The 20,007-nt window shown below is 43.2% G+C and overlaps 1 protein-coding gene across 2 annotated transcripts; it reads right to left on the reverse strand.

Annotated features, from left to right (window-relative positions):
- Window positions 1-758: 758 nt before the first annotated feature.
- On the reverse strand, window positions 759-19,776 carry CFAP36 (cilia and flagella associated protein 36). 2 transcript variants are annotated; one of them, XM_066595753.1, is made up of 10 exons: window positions 19,587-19,776; window positions 17,081-17,145; window positions 16,151-16,252; window positions 14,377-14,491; window positions 11,484-11,571; window positions 10,677-10,719; window positions 10,199-10,274; window positions 7,925-8,085; window positions 5,818-5,967; window positions 759-2,748 (listed from the first exon to the last, which is right to left on the reverse strand). In XM_066595753.1, exons 1-10 carry the CDS (start codon window positions 19,687-19,689, stop codon window positions 2,659-2,661), a joined length of 993 nt encoding a protein of 330 aa, XP_066451850.1. In that variant the 5' UTR covers window positions 19,690-19,776; the 3' UTR covers window positions 759-2,658. The 2 variants fall into 2 exon arrangements, with proteins under 2 accessions (XP_066451850.1, XP_066451849.1); XM_066595752.1 differs by having other exon boundaries at window positions 759-2,751.
- Window positions 19,777-20,007: the final 231 nt, after the last annotated feature.

A 20,007-nucleotide genomic window follows, 5' to 3' on the forward strand; every position in this document is an offset into this window, starting at 1 on the left:
AAGATTGAAAGATTTAGGGCCCATTTAAACACAACGATTATCGCTCAAAAGCCATCTTTTGAGCGATAATCGTTCTGTCTAAACGCACTGCTATCGTGCACTGTTCGTTCATTGTTGATTTCTAGCAAGCTAGAAATCACCATTGCCGGTTATCAGTACCACACGCTGATTTTCTCAGCCGGCGGCACTGATAGCATTCTTTCAGCTGGTATCCCGCTGGGACTTCTCAGCAGGACACCAGCTGAAAGCTCCGAGAATAAAGCAGCTGCTTTTTGACGGAGTTATCAGCGATGTCCCATTCCGTCTGCATTTAAAAGCTGGTTTAGACACGATTATTTGAGCGATTATCGTTGTGTTCTTAAAGTGCAAGGTGATCGCTCAAACGTTGAACGATCACCTAGCGCTCCGAGCGAAGGATGCAGAAGACAAGTGGGGCGTCCCCACTTGTCTTCTGCATCCAGCTGTTCTCTGGTCGGAACGCCAGGCTGTTATACAGCCAAGTGGGGTATGGAGAACAGAGCTGGACCGCTCTGTTCTTCATACCTAGCCTGTCTTCAGGGAGGGGGATACAGCTGAAACAATAGTATCAGCTGTATCCCACTGTAAATTCCTGATAACTGATCACTGATCTTTCAGCATGCTGAAAGATCAGCGACGGCTTAACAAAAACTGCACGATGTCACGATTATCGCTCAAAAGATGGCTTTGAGTGATTTTTGAGCGAAAATAGTTGTCTAAAAGGGCCTTAACTCTAAGAGTTATGCAAAGATGATCACTCAAACTGTACAAAAAAAAAATGTACAAAATATTCTGAGAAAACATTGCACAGATGCTTAGAATCACCTTTTCTATGCATTTTAGAAAAAAAATATTGGTAAGTACAGTTACTCTCTAAGTAAATAAATGGGGCTGAAATTACTGCGAGTTTCAATCTACATTTTAAGACTGCTTCCCTAGCAGCATGCTGGTCTCTAGCTGGGATTTATGATTGTATTGTCAGGTGAAAAGTACCTTTCTTTTGCATATCATGGAATCGTCGCACACAGTGGCAGTGGTCTGACACCACTATCACACGTCACAAGTAAACAGCCACAGATTTTACCAGCGCAATGTAATGCTGCATGATGCCCCACTCACTACAATGTATCATCTGGTCACCATAGTGAATTTAGTGGCAAAACCCCAGCATGTAAAACAGTCTAACTGTTTATTAGGATGTGAATTTGGACCAACACAACGTACTGCTGACAATGCTGCTGAAGCTTACAGGTGGAAGTGTAGACATAGGGAGATTGGTTCAGGTGAACTGCAGACAAACTGCAACTTCAGTTTTGAATTGCACAGTAGTTGAATATTAAACAAAAAGTTGTTTGCATGCAAGCTCATGCAGAAGGAGCCTTGAAGGAAAATTGTGGGGGCTCTCCTGTAAATGGACATGAAGCGCATTTCCACATTTTGGCAATCTTTGACAAGTTAAATGGCTCTTTTATAGTATATCCATAGGCTACGCCATAAATGTCTGATACGACAACAGTCTGACCTCTGGGTCCCACCTATCTGTCTGGCAAAATGAGACACTCAACACTAAAATAAGGCTAATTTCACACAGGAGAGTGCGATATCAGGCCGTGAAAGCCCGATATCGCACTCGCCAACATGCGATGTCCCTGTGCATGCGAGGAGTTTGTGTTAAAACTGCTTTGCATCACTTCAGGAAAGTAGAGATCCTCCGTTGCAGCTTTTACACATTGTTTTCAATGGGTAAATCTCCTATTGCACTGCATTTGTGTGCACATAGCACACAATGCTGTGCCAGCCCCATTGAAAACAATGGGTGATGTGATGCAAGGCGTTCAGAGGGAATGCCCAAAGATAGAACAGGCCATGAGTTTTTTCCTGTGCAACAGGAAAAAAAATCATGTGTATGACCCCATTCAAAAGAATGGGGTTCATATTCGTACGAGATTTGTATGTGTTGCAGCGCACAAATCTCACGCGATTTTCCCAGCCGTGTTAAAGCAGCCTTAGGGTGGTTTTAGACAGAGCGACTATCGCTCTGTGCTTTCACACAGGACCAATAGTTGTTCAGTGAATGGAGGCGGAGTGCACTGGAGATCCCTTTTGGCCACCTGTCTCCATTCATTGTAAACATGCAGTGGTTCAAAGATGAATGACTGCCTGTTTATACCCAAGAAGTTGCTCACTAGTCGTTCAGTTTCAGGGAGCTGAAATTTAACTACTAGTGGCTACTGAAAGACTTTGCACTCAGTACCCCATAGGGTCTCGTGTTTACAAGGTCCAACAGTCGCCCGTAATCACTTGTTTGAGCGATTATTCAGGCGACTATCGGCCCATGTAAAAAGTACCCACATAAAGAAGGAGAACTAACTGCAATGGGTCCATCTGTTGCCTTGCAGAATGTTAAGGGAACTTGCTACTCTTGAGAAGTTGGGCCTGTAGATAAGCTGCAAATGTCTAAAGGTGGGAAAGCCTTTGTAAGTTGAGTTTTGTGTTGCTCTGCACTGTAATCACATACTCTGTCTCTTGCAAAACTAATATATTTAGAGGCTGTGACTAAGTATTTAAGGCTTACGATAGGTGTATATGAATGGCTTTGGCAATTAGTTAAATGGAGAATGGGCAAAGCGTGAGCAGACTTCACTTGTTAATCACTTCCTCTTTAAGCTTTTCTGCAAGTTGCTTTCTTTTCTGTAAGTTCTTCAGTTCTTCTTCAGTCAACTCCTTTTGCTGCTGCAAAATATGACAATTAAAACATTACAAAAAGGTAGTAACTTTTCAGACACCTTAAGCTAATATAAAAGCCCGTGTGTCTCATCAATCTCATAATTTCATTTAGCTTTATGGTTTTACCACTGTAAATCAAGTTTGAAGTGGCTGCCACTAGGAGTCTCCCTTCCAGCCCAGTAAAACCCACTGCCTGTTGCTAGCTATTGAGCTTCTGTAGTTATGATGATTTGTGGGGAGGGACTATCTTCACAGGCTGACATCTGGAGACACACGGGCAAATTTACAAAGCCAAGCATTTCCAATGTGGGACTTGGTATAATTATCCCTGGCGCACAGTTGCACGCATGCAGAGGAATAGCTCGGTGCACCTTCTCAGAAATGTACACCAGGTCTGATCTGCCATACATTTGTAGCAGAAGTTATGCCAGTTTCTGGAGTAAATTATACATAAATCTGTTGGTACGGGTGGCCAAAGCCCCCTTAAAAGCACCAGCGCAAAAAGGTTGCAAATTTTTGCACAAAAATGTGAGGTTTTCTTACACTAGAAGCTGCCGTAAAATGGTTTATAAGTGTGCTCCACAGTGTCTGTAATCTCCGCCTCTCCTGCTGTTACAGCACGTGTGTGTACACACATTACATTGGGTTTGCTAACCTTTTGGCCAGAGTGTCTCTGAGTGCCTGAGATATCCTGGGAAAAGACAGGGGTGGGCATCCAGATACTGTCTCTTTGCTGACTGGACCAGAGGCAGAGCAATGCAGCATGGGAAGTCAGGAAAGGATGTACAGGACAGTAAACTACTGGCAGAATGGTAGGATTACCACACCCCTTTTTTCCCGCCTGTTAGTGGATTGCAAACAGCAGGGCAGCAATGGGGAATACCACCTGAAAATCAGAACCTAGAAGCATGTAGCAGTGCAAATAGAAACAAATGAGATTGTAAGGTGAACCTGGTAGATTTTAGAAAACATTTTGAAAACTGAAGTACTTTTTAAGTGTAGGTATAAGAGCTCATATACACAAGCGGCCTGTCCCCCAGGAAGAGATTCTCAAGCAGACTGATCCCAATGCTTGAATGCCTCTGTCATTCAGATAGAGGATTGACATTAGGTTAGTGTCAAAATTCAGGGCTGACATTTAAGGACTGGCCCTTACCACTGGTTAATGTTGCCAGGGCTGCTGATTTGAGGCAAAGCCTTAAAGCAACAGGATATATAACTGAATGAAATAAGAGTTTACCGATTGTGAATTAAAGCAACCCTATGGACCTGGAGAACCAAAGATGGGCGAACTGCTTCTCTGACCACTTAATGAATGCTGTGCATAGTATGCATCAGTAATCTAGGACACCACATGCTGATCAATCTAGCCAGCACGGGTTAATGAAAGCAGGTGTAGTGTCTTATACTAATGAAACGTACTAGTACAAGGTGTGCATCAGGTAGTCAGAGAAGCTGGTGTGGCCATCTTTGTTTCTCCATGCCTGGGGGGAGTCACTTTAACCCCTTAAGGAGCGCCCCCACCCCCCCTTTTATTTTCATTTTTTCCTCCCCCCTTTTAAAAAAAATCGTAACTCTTTTATTTAGTCATCAAAGTAGCTGTAAGATGGGTTGTTTTTTGCGGGACGAGTTGTATTTTTCAATGGTTTTATTTAATGTACCACATTATGTACTGAAAAACTTTAAAAAAATTCTTAGTGGAAAGAAATGGTAAAAAAAACCTAAAATTCGGCCATCTTTGGGTGAGTCTTGTTTCAACAGCGTACACACTGCAACAAAAATGTTCTGATAACTTTATTCTATGGGTCAGATTACTATGATACCAAATTTATATAGTTTTTTTTTTACTGTACTACATTTTCAAAGATATTTAATTTTTTAAAATAATTTTCTGCCTTCATTTTCTGACAGCTATAACATTTCTATTTTTTCGTCGACATAGTTGTGCGATGTCTTAATCTGTGCAGGACATCCTGTAGTTTCAATTGGTACCATTCGGAGTACATATGACTTTTTGATCGCCTGTTATTACAGGGGTGACCAAAAAAAAAAAAACCGCAATTCTGGCGTTCTTTTTTTTTTTTTCTGACGAAGTTCAATTTGTGGGGTAAATAATACGTTACCTTGAGAGATCAGACTTTTACGGATGCAGCGATAACAAAGGGGTGGAGGGTTAAGCTTTTATTACTTGTTTTGTTTTTTTTAAATAATTAGTAAGACTTTAAATCTCTACTTATTTTTTTTTATCCCCAGAGGGTACAACAACTAGTGATGCTTTGATGCCATAGCATTACATCATACTGCGATCGGACAGGCATTATAGCAAGCGATGCCTAGATAGGCATTCTGCTAAGACGGCCCTGGGGCCTTTCAGAAGGCCCCCGCCTGCTATGACATTCGCACGGTTCCCTGCGATCTCATAACGGGGGGTTCGTACGAGACCCTGAAACATCGTCCAGGGGATTTAAATGCCGCTGTCAGAATTCACAGCGGCACTTAAAGGGTTAACGGCTCCGATAAGCCACGTGGCTAATCGGAGCTGTTTCAGCCGGGTGTTGGTTGTAAGAAACAGCCGACACCCGTAATATATGGTAGGAGATCACCCTCATATGCATCTATACACACGTAGTATAATTATATAGAATATTAGTATATTTTAATATGAACTCATATATTCACAAATGAGGCCAATAGGGCATTTGTGAAGGACATATAGCACTACCCAAAGCTACCCATAGGCTGGACTGTCAGCTATACACAGCTATTTATTGTGTATTATGGCAATTCACAGGAAGAGAATGACAGGAGACTTTCATGGTTTAAAGAAAAAATTGTGGGCATAAAATTTTTAAATACGATTATAAATGCTAGATCACAAATATTAAGCCAAGATATGCGGATTATAATAATTTCCAGCCATGTACAAAAATACCATTCCTGGTTACACATACATAATATACAGTATGTTGTGCGGTGTTCTTACAGTGCAGCAAATACAACAAATGTTACAGTTGAGGGACATTTGGGAGTGTTCAGGCTTTCCTCTGATGGCTCCCACTCCCCGCAGGTTACCTGTCTTGAGCAGGACGCCTTTTCTTTGTTCTCTTCAGAATTCTGCATTTCCTTCTTAGAGTCCCTTTTCCTTGCTAAAAGTTCTGCTCTTCGCTGTCTGAGATACTCTGCACGTTCTTGGAGTTGTTCTTTCTCTGCCTGTGTCAAGTTCTGCAGAGAAAATTCAGCATGCTTTAGGTTTTGATGAAAGTCTAAAAAAAAGTAAATCGATCTCCAATGGACACATAAGTCAATAACAAACAGTGTGACTAGGGAATTTCCATTATAGAATCTTAATCATACACATTAGGAGTGACAATCTTAAAGGGGCCGCTCCGGAGATTTTTTTCTTTCATTATGTAGCGATTCCCCCCAGTATAAACAAGTCAGGTAGTGGTACTTTGGTTAGTTACTGCATTTTTCAGACTATAAGACGCACCCCAAATTTAGATCTTAGTGCTCTAGTATAGAAAAGTGGGTTAACAGTGAACAGTCATTAACCCCTTGAGGACATTGCCTATTTTAGCGTTGAGGACCAAACGATTTTTGGTATTTTTTCATATCCATTTTTCAAAAGCCATAACTTTATTTTTCCGTCGACGCGGCCATGTAAGGGCTTGTTTTTTGCGTGGCGAACTGTAGTTTTTATGGTTAGCATTTTTGGGTACATAGGCTATATTGTAAAACTTTTCTTATTTTTTTTATAATCGTAGGGAGAGAAAACGCATCAATTCTGCCATAGATTTTTGGGGGTTTTTTTTAAAGCGTTAATTATGCAGCATAAATGACACACTGCATTTTTTTCTGCGGGACGGTTCGGTTACAACGATACCAAAATGCTTATATTTTTTTTTAGGTTTTTCCACTTTTCCACAATAAAAAACTATTTTTTTGGAAATTATTATTTTTTTCTAAACTCACTGCATTCAAAGTGTTATAACTTTTTTACTTTTCCATGGACAGAGCTCTCTGAGGGCTGTAGTTTTTATTCGTACCATTTTGAGGTACACACAATTTTTTTGATCACTTTCATTGTGTTTTTTGGGAGGCAAAATGCTAAAAATTAGCATTTTGCCTCCGTTTTTTAGCATTTTTTTATCGCTTTCTGATTGCGGTAGGAAAATCGCTTACTCTGTGAACCCTTTCCCTACCGCAATCTACTTAGATCGCTGCGGGGAAGGGGTTAACAGCGGAGGGGGGGGGGGGGCAGCTGGCATGTTGAACACTGATTTTATAAATCCCCACATAGAAGTGTAGTAACACATGGCCTCGTCTAGTTGCTTCCTGGTCACATGGTTATGACAGCTGCGGTCCTGCTGCTACTGTCTGTCCCTGTGTGTACAGAGGAGGACCTGCACTAGAAACAAAACTAAAATAATGTGGTTGCATACGCGTGAACACCCTCCTATATTTAGGGATGCAGTTGTGTTCAGAATTAGTCAATCACATGTAGATTGTCATGTGAGCTCAATTCTGACCAGCTCAGATCTGCTTGGAGTTATGTATTCAGCTTCTAGTCAGATACTCAGTCTGTGTGATGCTATTATATGGATCCTACCCCTTAAACTGCCTACAGGGGGACCGAGGCACTCCTATCACAGTTACTGATGATTAGCTCACCACTCCTGTCACACAGGTATTCTAGAGGAGATCACAGCTCATTCTCCTGACTGTATGCTTATGTTCTGTAGCTTCCGTAGAAGGTAATGATAAGTAAATGGTCTCCCCAGCAGGCAAAAAAATGGTATAGCCTCAGCCAATGCAGTGCTGATGCATCATGGGATTGATGTGAAACTGAAAGTAAAAAATCCCCCTCTTATGATGATGAGTGATAAGCATCAGATAGGGGGCTGCACTGCAGGGAAGTGGCTGGAGACCTCCAGAGTGTGACAGGCAATCAGGTGAGGGGAGCAGGGAAGAAAAAATAAATAAATAAATAAATAAGAGTTTTCGTTGGAGTGGCCCTTTAAAAAAAAAAAAAAAAAGTTCAGCTACTTGCAAGTTTTCCCAACTTAATTGACTTCAATGGAGAAATGACCAATCTCACCTAAGAGTCGCCACAGCAGTAATTCGCATGCCGGTTATTGAAGAAAAAATTAAATAGATAAAGAAAAGGTAAAGAACTTACAGTTAAATTGCCCTGTATGCCAGCTTCTTTCCTGGCTTGCTCCATCCAAGCCTCGGCTGCTTCTGCGCTACTAAGCTCTTTAAATTGGACAGACAGAGGTCTGTATGGAAGTTCTTCCTCTTTCAACGTCTGCTTGATGGTTGGAGGGGGTTTCACTTGTTCTGTAAGTAAGGATCGCAATGAACACCTGGTACAACAGACATTGGAAACCCAAATGTGCATTTAAGGAGAATCTGTCACCATCTTTTCTCAGCCCTCACTGAGAGCAGCACAAAGTAGTGACAGGCACACTGGTCAGAACCATATGTCTGCCGTATGAATTTGTGCAGGAGTTTGGGAGAAACTTGCCTTTTATTAGTCATTAGGCAGCCAGACACAGAGGACTACAGGAAGTAGTCCTCAATATAAATGAGGTGCAACTAGTTCCACCCACGCCACTCTTATGCAATCGATTGACAGCTGTCTTCTTATTACTGTACATACCGTGTTTCCCCCAAAATAAGACACAGTCATATTAATTTTTGCCCCAAAAGAGGCACGGTGTCTTATACTCACCTGGTCTGTGGCGTCAGGGGTCCCTGGCACTGCTGATCTCTGGCGGCGATGCGTCATGGCTGCAGTGTCTTCAGCGTTCACACAGAACTCTCCTTCTGGTCATGAGTCTTTGATTACCCCGCCTGCAGCAAGAGAGTGCTGTGATTGGCTAATGAGCACTGTGGCTTAGCCAATCAGAGCCGGCACTCGATGAGCCAATCACAGCCATTCAGTGATGTCATTCACTGAATGGCTGTGAATGATCGAGCGCTGGCTCCGATTGGCTGGCACTCGATCCAATCATAACACTCGCTTGCTGGAGGCGGGGTATTCAAAGCCCCGTCACCAGAAGGAGAGTTCTGTGTCAGTGCAGAGGGTACGGCAGCCTGACACAGCTCTAGGGGCCAGTGTGAGAGACTCAGACGCCGCCGACTTGGTGAGTATTGATGTTTTTTGCCCCCCAATTTGCTAGGGCTTATTTTTGGTGAAGGGCTTATATTTCAAGCCCCGCCCTCACTGAAAATAGGGGTAGGACTTATTTTTGGGAGGAATGGTAGCAAGATAGCTGTCAATCAGCGAATTTGAGGTTGGTGTGGGTGGGGCTAGCTTGCCGCTAATATCTATCAAAGATTAGCTTTCTGTCTGGCGGCTTCTGATAAAATGAAAGTTTCTCCCAAACTACAGATTCCCTTTAAAATTAAGTTTAACTAATAACTTCACAGACAAATATAATAAAAAAACTTTACAAAAAAATAAAAAAAAAAGTTTGTGGAACCTCCTGTGCAGTTGCCAATAATTCGTCATATAATTGCAGACTAGTCTTGGCAAATGAAAGAATGTCGGATATTCCTGACACAATTTAGGCAGTTATTTTAAAACCTGACCAAATATATCTTCATTCGCACAGAGAGGTAGCCTGCAGGTAAATGAAGCTAGTGCACGGAGTAGATCTATGGTTTATAAATGTGACTGGCAGCCACTTACTTCTTCAGTTTCCATAGGAATCACATGCTGAGCCGATTGTGGATCTTACCAATTCTAAGTGTCAGCTGATTATATTTCAGCCAACAAGACTGATGCAGGAAAACATGTCCAACTAAGGCTTCTTTCACACTGTGCTGCTTATAGTGCAGGTTCCATCCGTCCTGCATGCCAAAAACTGCATGAGACAGAAAGCGGCTGGAAGCATAGGGGTGAATACGTGAGCCGGAGGCGACCTTGATCTTTCACATTTCTTTCTATCCAGTTAAACAGCCTGACAAAGATAGAAACTATGTGAGAAGGAGACTAAAGAGTTCTCATATAATCACCCCTGCACAGAGGACAGAAAGCCAAGATGGAGTCAGCGCTGGAAAAAAAAAGCAAAGTGTGAAAGCTGCCTAATGGCTGGCGCAATTATCTCATATACATTTTTTTATCCTTTACTAAAAATCTAAATCTATGGCATCACAATAGATCCCCTGTATGAGAACAGTGTCATTCACTGCAAGCCCCCTATTGCTGCAGTGTAGTTTTATTTATTTATTTATTTATTATATTGAAGCCCCAATACCAGAAGGTTACGTTAAAGCACATGTGCACCTTTATCCTGGAAAAAGTATTATAGCCATTCGTTTGTGTACTATGACAATGTACTAAGTAACATTATGCCACCGGCCAATTCTTAAATTGTTACTTTTAATTTGAACCCCTACGCTGTCTGAAAGTAAGAACAAATAAAAATAAAAATTGCTTTATTACCCATCTCTGGGGTTGTCACTTTCTCATGCGGGGATGTTTTGGAGAGATTTTTATTCACATTAGCTTCACTTTTTTCCTAGAAAAAATTAAAAATAAATAAAGACAAAATATCTGATGTGAACAGACATCACTCATTATGGCTCAATACCCATGGACGGATTTTTACAGCAAAATGTCTGTCTGTCCATAGCATGCTATGGTAAAAGATTCTTCCATGCCCACGAGCGGAAATTAATGGAAGCCATCCCATCCGTGGCGTGTCCAAAATGTAAATTTTGAAATCGCCGCGGATCTGCGTCATGCCCCGTACTGCGCACGCGCGCTAGCCGATACACTCGCGCCGGATCAGGATAGGTAAGTATCTGTCTCTGGCTGGGCACCGGATCTGATGCCGTGGGCATTCGGCCTATAGCTCACAGTGTAGAGATAATGTATGGTTTTAGAAAAGATAAAAATCTATAATGTGTAATTTCCCAACCTTTCTGCGCAACTGTTCCTGTTCATATTCCTCTTTTGATATCCTGAAAAACACAAGCATACCTTCCATAAATTTGATATAGTCCCCTCTGTCTGAACATAGAAAGGCATGTTCAAAACGCAACGTAGCCTTTAACTCATCCTCCCATATAGGATGAAACAATTCTTAATCCTATCATTCTTATCCTCTAATCCAATTTCCCTGCCGCCCGCACACTCCCCAGCTCTTTATTTATTTTGGGTCCAGGGTGGCCAGGTCCCTCCAATAAGTCACACCCCCTTTAAAAAGAAAAATGGTGGCGTAGGCAGCAAAAAGTTGCCACTTCTACACCAATTTCACCATCACATTCCAAGAGTCATAACTTTCTTACATTTTCTTGTCACTGTAGCGGTATGAGGGCAGGTGTCTAGGGGTTTGAAGTCACTAAGTACAACCTATTAAGAGGTGCTGCCATTACAGCAAACCCTATATATTTCATAGTCAAAGCAGAGAGACACCCGAAAGAGCAGATCTTATTCTACATTCATCTGGAAGGTACTGGTTCTCCTTGCAGAGACTGCTATTGGTGTAGGACGTCTTTCCAAATGCCTTCCTGGAAACTTAAAGAGGACTAGCCGCTATCCAGTAACTATGTGCCAGATAAGTCAGATACATGACCAACTCCCTATTTAGCCAAGAAGCCTTTACCAAACACAGAAGTCAGGAGAGATCAATTATACTATCCCTACAGCTGTTGCTGCTTATGATCACTGCCTAATCCAAGCCAATATAGATTTATAGTATAACATAAAGGTCTTCACTGTTTACCTTAAAGCTTCTGAGATCATTTTTATCTCCTGTTGTTCAAGGTCTGAAATAAAATCTGCACCATTTTTCAGGCATTCAGGAAGGTCACCTATAGCCAAAATATATTCAAACTGTTACACTAGTATAATTAGAAAGCCAGTAAAACAAGCCTTTTCTTGAAGTGAAAAATACATTTAACCTCTTCCCGTGCAGCTGGTTTTCATATTTTTTCCCCCACTTTAAAAAAACTAAAATAAATAAATACCACGGCTCTAAGTTTTGTGGTTCTTTAGCTATTTGAGGGCTTGTGTTTTGCAGGACAAGTTGTATTTTAGTGGTACCATTAATATACCATAGACGTGCTGGAAAACTTAAAAACGTTCTAACTGAGGAGAAGTGGGTAAAATAATGCAAATGTGCAATTTTTGTCAGGGGTTTGCTTTTACGACGTTCACAGTCCAGTAAATGTGATGTTATTTTCATTCTGCGGATCAGTAGGATTACGAAAATAATTCAAAGCGTTATTTAAAAAGATTTGGGGATTTAATTAAAACAAAACTACGCAAGACGGGGACACAGTCTGCACATCACTGGGTGGAGGAAGGTTCAGCGATTTTTTATGACAAACCAGTAAGTTCCATTTTCTGCCACACCGCAGCACTGGTTCTTGTTGTTTACAGTTTGTAGGAAAATGGCGACACCGCAGGAGAAGTCATTTTGTGCGCTTGAGTTTGCTAAGTGTCAAACAAATGCAAAGTGAATTCCGGCGTGAATTCTAAAAACAGCCGACTCATCTCTAGCAAAGTTACGAGGGGCACCGAAAATTTGCTAAACTCGGTTGCACATGCAGACGCACCTCAGGGACCATAAAACTGTAAACAAGAGATTCAGGACTGCGATGTGGCAGATTATAGAACTGATGGCCCATTCACACGTAATGATTATCACTCAAACTTTGTTCAAACAAATGAATTTGATCAATAATCATTCAGTGTGAATGTGAAAAAACAAAAACGCTCACTATTCATTCACAGTTTATCGCTGACTTTCAGTGAAAGAATCATCGCTGGATCGCGGACTTCTCATTCTGTGTAAATGCCCCCCACTCAGCGCTTCACGTAGCAGGTGAAGCGCTGAGCAAGAAGCCCGTGATCCAGCAAGAAGACTTTCAGTCTAAAAGCTCTGCAAGAGTGCCAATGATCTTAGCGGTAACGTCAGCACTCGTTTAGTTGGTCCGTGTAAAAGGGCCATTACTCGTATGTCGTAAAAACTTATCTTCCTCTTTTCATTGATGTATGGATACTAGAGATGAGCGAATGTACTCGTTTCGAGTAATTACTCGATCGAGCATCGCTATTTTCGAATACCTGGCTACTCGGGTGCAAAGATTCGGGGGGCGCAGGGGGGCGGGGGATGGCGTGGTGGAGCGGGGGGGTAGCAGTGGGAAACAGGGGGGGGCTCTCTCTCTAACTCTCCCCCCCACTCCCCTCTGCAACCGCCTGCTCACCCATGGCGCCCCCCTTGAATCTTTTCACCCGAGTAAAGAAGTACTCGAAAATCGCGGTGCTTGAGTGGAAAAGGGGCGTGGCCGAGTACGTTCGCTCATCTCTAATGGATACCTGTCTTTTGTAGTCTGTTAGTAATTACATCCCCAAACCTGCTCCTCTTTCTTTTAGAATAACCCTGTACACATATATACATATATTATTGTTTTTTTTATTTTCTTTTAATGTTGTAGGCCTGTGCGACAGGTCATTTTTTGCATAATACTAACATTTTCGGGTACATACAACTTTTGGATCACTTTTAATTCAATTTTTTTCTTGGATACGGGGTGATCCCAAAAAAAGCGCCATTCCCAACATTATGTATATTTATTTTCTAACAGCGATCATCATGCGGTATTAATAATGAAATATTTTGTAATAGCTTCAACTTGTCAAACAAGATGTATAGGCACAAAAGCCAATATGTTTGTGGAATTGTTTATTATAATTTAGGACAACAGATTGTTTCTTTCATGCTATGCCTATACAAATAGGAAAAATATGTTCCTTGTTCTAATATTGTAATATTTTGAATAAAACAAAGTGAAAAAAAATACTGAAATATTTTAACAATCTGGACTTTTGTGGATACAATGATACTACGTTTTTAGTTTTAGATGACACGTCTGGGAAAAGGGCTTTTCTTAAACTTTTACTACCTTTTAGTTTTCCTAAAAATTAAACTTGGGTTTTTTTTTTAGTCTGCATAGGGGACTTAGCTTTTGATAGTTTAATCACTCATACAGTATAAAGGTGCCTGTCCAAAGGCGTAATTTCGCTAGTGAATCACGCCCTCTGAAGCTTTCCCTAGCGTTGTTATGGAAAGCGCCGACACACTGTCATCGAGCGGAGAATCATTGCGATTCTCTGCTCACGGCGGGCATGCCCTGATTCTCCACGGTCAGCCTATCTGTCAGATAGGGCTGACCAACGGAGATTTGGCGGCGGGTCCCGTGGTGGAGCTCTGCCGCGGGACACCGCAACGCCTGTGGACCGGGGGCCTAATGCAATAGAATACTGACAGGCAGTCTACTAAGACATGCCACAGGCAATCATTCATATTCATGGTGGGCCTTCAGGAGCCCCCAGGCTTCCATGACAACGAGACAGCACCCCCTGATTGCATTCACGGGGGCTATTCATGAGCCCAGAACATTGATTAGGGCATTTAAATGCTGCTGTCAGAATTAACAGCGGCACTTAAAGGGTTACCAGCCGCGATCAGTGTTTAGCACTAATTGCAGCTGTTGCTGGCGAATGTCAGCTATCATAGCTTGCCGACACCCACCGTGTATGTAGTGGCCTCGCCTCCCAAGCCCACTCCATACTCAGGCACCTGACGTGCACAGTACATCTGCACATATTACCATTCTTTTGCTGGATTATCTGAATTGCTTGTAACTGAAGCTCAATATTCTTCTGCACCATCATTTCTTTAAAGACCACGAAATCTTCTACCGCTACCACACACTGCAAGAGATTCTAGGAAGAAGGACAAGACAATTTAGGTTCATCCAATGAAGTATCATGAAAATGCAAGTGTCTCCTTTCTGATAATTCCTGTCACATCAATTTAAGCTTACTGTATGGCAGTTCAGAAAGCAAGAACACACGCTGATTTCCACGTAGATTAACTTACCTAAGGTCAATAGGAGGATTACAATTGTATTATCTCTTAATCTACGTTATCCTTCAAAGACCGTCCGGAAAGATTTATGGCAAGAGAGAACATATTGTAAGCCGCCTCATTATCACTGGAAACTCTACATATTTATTGCAGAATGTTATGGGTTTTGGTAAATAGAAGTACAAGTATGAACAGAGCCTTAATAACTACTACAGAACCCTGAAAATGAATAGGTTATATTTACATGAGACAGGGGTGTAGCAGACATTTTGAAGGCTTCTATACATCTGAATGGGGTTCACAAGTCACTTTTTAGGGTGCAGTCAGATGAGCAATTTTTTAGCGCATGTATTGGTGCGCTTATTAAATAATTGGCTCTACTAGAACCAGTGCTTTCCAATGAAAACAGTCACGTCAGATTTTTACAAGCGTGCAAAAAAAAGAAATTGCCCATGTAAAAGATAGGACTGTGTTTTTTAAAAGCGCACAACGCATCGCACTAAAGGAATCCCCTGCCACAGCTGTCCTTTTGCCCACATCGCATCTGAAGGAATTCCCTGCCCCAGCTGTTCTTTTATGCACAGCGCATCTGAAAGAATCCCCTGCCACAGCTGTCTTTTTGCCCAAATCGCATCTGAAGGAATCCCCATCCCCTGCTATCTTTGAATGAGTTGTCCAGGAACGGTATAAAACAGCTGCTGTCAGTGAAGCCTGTGGAAACCTGTCCTAGGACAGGAGAATTCACGGTGGTGAAGTGGTATTGGTCCTAGGAGTAGACTGATCGGAGAATATATATGCAGCCTGGACTGGGAAGAGGCCGTGTGCATGGAAGGAGCCTAATGATTTACTGTAACATAGTGTTAGGATACATCCCTGCCAGCAGTTATGTCTTTAAAATTTCTTGTTTGCTTTCACATGGCGCCCTGGGGAAAAACCAAGTTCCAAGCAACCTTGTAAGACAGTCACCAGGTAGCTGTAGCCTTCCAGTAACATCTAAAAGTTTCAAAATGAAAAAGCCAGATCTAAAAAGTGACTTTTGCGTTGTTAGCGCTCTGCATGAAGGCTGTAGACTTGTAGCATGCAGGGATTTGGAGTTTCGCCATAGCTAGGAAAGCCATTGTCATGTCATGTTATGCCATGTGCCAACATAAAGGATTTGCTGAATCAGTAGCAAAAATCTGCAACTAACCTTCAGTACAATGCATGTGAATGGGTTTAACAAACCCACAGTGCAAACAACAATCCATGTAGATTTGAAGACATGCTGCATTTTTTTTTCTGGACTTGCCACATGGCACCTAACAGTATGCAATGGGTCAAATATGTAGCAAAATCTGCATTTAAAAAAAGGCAGATTTTGCTATTTCACATGACATAACTGTGGTATGTACTTACATGTGTGATTATAAACAGAACCACTCGTGTATTCACAATGTTCTACGTGTAAATCAACAGTTTACAAAAGTAAACATTATTATATAAAAAGCTGTTGAGAAATATAAGACTATTGTCACCTTGACGTCTGGAGCGTGGGCAAGGGGAGATAAGCACGCTAGCTGAAACTGCTCCTCGCTAATCCCCATTTCAGTAAGAAGTTCTTGGATGAGCTTTTCCACCTGCAACATTAGAAGGAATCCAAGGAAAGTGGTTACATAAATGGTTAATAAACATTATAACTATTATGGTCATCTAATGATCCGATACAGAAATAGTTCAGCAGGAATAAAGTACGCCGTACACATTGAGGAAAAATCCCATATAAATGGCAGCTTCCCAATATGTCAGGGAAAAGAAGAAGAAAGAATCGGCATGCTGTATATCAATGATCAATTTCTGGATGTTTTTTCACCATCTGTCACCCCCTTCCCCCGCCAAATAAAAAAAAGTTATAAAACATATTATATGTGAACAATTTATGGCAAGGTGACAATAACAATTGCTCAGTCCTTAAGACACAAAATAAGTTGGTCACTAAGGGTTTGTCCCATTTTAGTTGCTTTGCTGGTGCAGTGGTCCGACCTGCGGTCCGTCCACAATTGACCTTGCGGACCATCCACAGTACAGAAAGAAGAAAAAGAAAGCAGTTACGCGCGGACACCGCTGCTGCCAAGGCCGGATTCCGCTGCGGGATTTCAACCCACCCATGTGCATGCGGCCTAAGGAATATATACCGCCCCTCTATGATCACACCTCCGATTGACAGGCATTTGTCACCTGACTTCTGCTGTGAACAGAGACCAGAGAAATAGCGGGGCTGTAGCACTGGATCGCCAGAGCTGAGGACGGGTAACTACCTTTTGTTTTATATTTTAACCCCTTTGGCTTTGGTTTTAAAAAGTTAATTCTAATCAGACAACCCCTTTAACTACATCTGTTATTTTACATGCCCAAATTACCCTGCAGGGCACCTGAGAACTCCATTACTAGTAAGGGATTATATTTACCAGCTCCTTGTACTCGTTGTGAACCTCCGTGTAGGACAGCTTATTCTCCTCCTCATCATTAAACACTGCAATGAGAAATGCCAGCACTTAAAGTCTATACAATGTACCACAAAGTCCATGCACATTACTAGTCCGTGGTCACAAGCAGATCCCATCAGGATATTAAAGGGGTTATCGCCCACGCAGCTCATCTGTACAGACACTAAACTGTATGGACAAATCCTCCCTGAAGGCGGACGCAGGTTTTGCCCTTTGGCCTCAACTTCTGAGTGAACCGACAGCATCCCGCTCCCTGCAGACTGATGCCTAAACAGGAGGCCATGTGCAGCAACAGGCTGCTTGCTTGCAGCTTCTTGGCAGCAGAGGGCGCACTGCCGGAGGAGAATATATACCGGTAGTAGTAAAGGGTCATTCTACACAGGATGCCTGTTGGGTGCTGATGTGCCCGGCAGCTGTCCCAGCAGATAGGTGATCAGTCTATTCCGGGCAACCCCTTTAAAAGGAAAGGAGAAGAGAGAGGTCTGCATGGGCTGTACCCCATTAGCACACATGGACATCAAGGACTGGGTTACCTCGCTGCAGACCCCCTGTATGAGACGGAACATCTCCTGTTCTGGTGGACTGTCATGGGTTCTTGTAGAACAGGTCTGCTACTCATCTGAATGGCCGTCATGTAATCAAACATTTCCGTTGCGACAGCCGCCACCGTAAGGCAGGCAGGCACACACAAGCACAATTTCATTGTGATGTATGCGTATGTAGTACACAGTGAATGGAGTCGGCCTAAGGGACATGTGCGGCTGGTTGCAGCATTCCCCAGAACCATCAGCGCTCAGTGATCAGAGGCTGAGCGGATCGGGGATTATTCCAGGGCGCCTCGATTCACAGGAAACAGGTAGTCCTTCGTAGATGAACCGCTGCCTGTTTACACCGATGGTCGTCGCTCAGTTCTCTGCATGCAGAAACTGAACTAATTCTCGTGCGGCGTTCAGTCAGGGTGTGCCTTTACACTGAACGATAATGGTTCAGATTCTTGCTGCGTGCGGGATCTGTGTAACAAGGCCCTTGGGATACCTTGTTATCACATGGGTTCTTTTTGGAGCCTCCAGCGCAGATCCGCCATATCATCCTGAAAGACGTCACGTGGCGCTATTTTGTACAGGAAACCGCCGGATGAAAGACGGAAACCCAGCGGACATCATTATAGTCAATGGTCTCCGTTGGGAAGCGATGTTGGCCTTCATCTACCCGATCTGACACGTCAGCTATTTCTGCTGTACCACTACTGTGATGGTGCTGAGCGACGGATAAAAAAAAAAATAGCGCAAGTGCGAAAGAGCTTTTACGCGCCCAGATATTTCACCTCATTGACAGCTCTCCGCCTTTGTTTCATCCATGTAACCGAAGACTGGTTTCACACGCAGAGTGCGATATCAAACCGAGAAACTCGGCCCAATATCGCGCCTGCCAACGTCACTTCGGGGGAGTAGTGATCCGCCGCCGTAGATTTTAGCCATGATGGAAGATCGCGAAGTGTTTCCCACTACCATCGTGTACTTGCTGCATGCTTGTGCGCAAAACATATGCTCACGGTGCGCAGCAACTTAGGTTTAAGGCCGGCTTAACACGAATGTAAGCGCATTTGCGCACACCTGAGTGTTTTTACAGAATGAATGATGCTTTTTTTGCATGCGAATCAGTGTAACTTACTGTGCTTTTCCCACCCGCAGGGCTTGTTGATTTGCGCGGCCAACAAAGACGCACCAATTGAAATGCGTTCCAGATGTGTCCTTTTTCCAGCAGAACTACGCATATTTCATGCATCTCCTTGCGTATTACACGCATTCACGCACCCCGCCATTGACTTCTACGTGGACCATTAGTGCGCAAAAGTGCAGAAAACAGAACAGGTTCTATTTTTTTTCCTTGCGCAACCAAAACGCAAACGCAAATAACGAAAATCCGAATGAACTCACTAAAATCAATGGGCTCTATTCTCTGCGTGTTGTGCAAATACGTGCATATGAAGTCGGTGTAAGGGTCCGCAAAAGCTCAGGCCACCTGTTTATACAGGCAGGAACATCGTTGACGCATTCAAATGAGAAGTCGTTCATTCGCTGTGTGACTGAGAAGGACTGAATGAGCGCCATTTACGCCGTACAATTAGCGAACGAGCCAACCATGATTTTGATGCCTGCAGAAAATGAACGCAAAGAAGACTATTTACCGTTTGGTCGTTGGCAGCGATTACACGAACGATCAGTCATTTTCACTTGCTGGAACGCTTATCGTTTCGTGTGAACGCGCCATAGGAGGACGGTCAGCCCCACTAACAGTACTGCGGGGAAATGGTGCCAGGCTGGTAAATAAGGGCCAATGCTGGCACATCTATGACCCCACGGTACACCAGGCACACGGGGGGGGGTCACTTATTTTCTTTAGGTGCACAGCTGTATACAGGCAGAGATTACAGAGCCGCAGAGCATGCCGGGAGAGGACGGGGTACCTGAGCAGTTGTGCTCTATGAAGCCGCTCACCGGCGCCGTCCAAGCGGGGCCGCTGAGGAAGGTCAGGACGCTGTCCAGCACCCACTCCACGTCGTCCGCCATTAGGACTACCCGAGCACACGGCCCGGCCTCCGGCTCTCGGGATTGGAGTCAGGACCCCGGATGAAGGGAGAGCAGCGGGAACGCGCAGGAACGGAGGGCGGGGGCGTCTCCATGACAACAGGCGGGAGCGCGCGGCCTCCACTGTTGTGCCGGAGGAAAGTGTGGGGCGGAGAGAGTGTGCCGCACACACAGCTCTGCTACAGCTCTATACACTTCTCTCACAGTTAAAGTGTACGCACTCTTCTGTCAGACCCAGACTTCCCCTGGGAGTATATATATATATAAATATATATTACATACACACTCATCGTCAGATCC

This window comes from Eleutherodactylus coqui, chromosome 3 (assembly GCF_035609145.1).
Source record: "Eleutherodactylus coqui strain aEleCoq1 chromosome 3, aEleCoq1.hap1, whole genome shotgun sequence".
NCBI lineage: Eukaryota > Metazoa > Chordata > Amphibia > Anura > Eleutherodactylidae > Eleutherodactylus > Eleutherodactylus coqui.

Coding starts and splice junctions, on each gene's coding strand:
- CFAP36 (XM_066595752.1), bottom strand. CDS start 19,689: ATGGCGGACGACGTGGAGTGGGTGCTGGACAGCGTCCTGACCTTCCTC. Junction 17,146..19,586: donor CATAGAGCACAACTGCTCAG/GTACCCCGTCCT, acceptor TTCTCATTGCAG/TGTTTAATGATGAGGAGGAG. Junction 16,253..17,080: donor ACAACGAGTACAAGGAGCTG/GTAAATATAATC, acceptor CTAATGTTGCAG/GTGGAAAAGCTCATCCAAGA.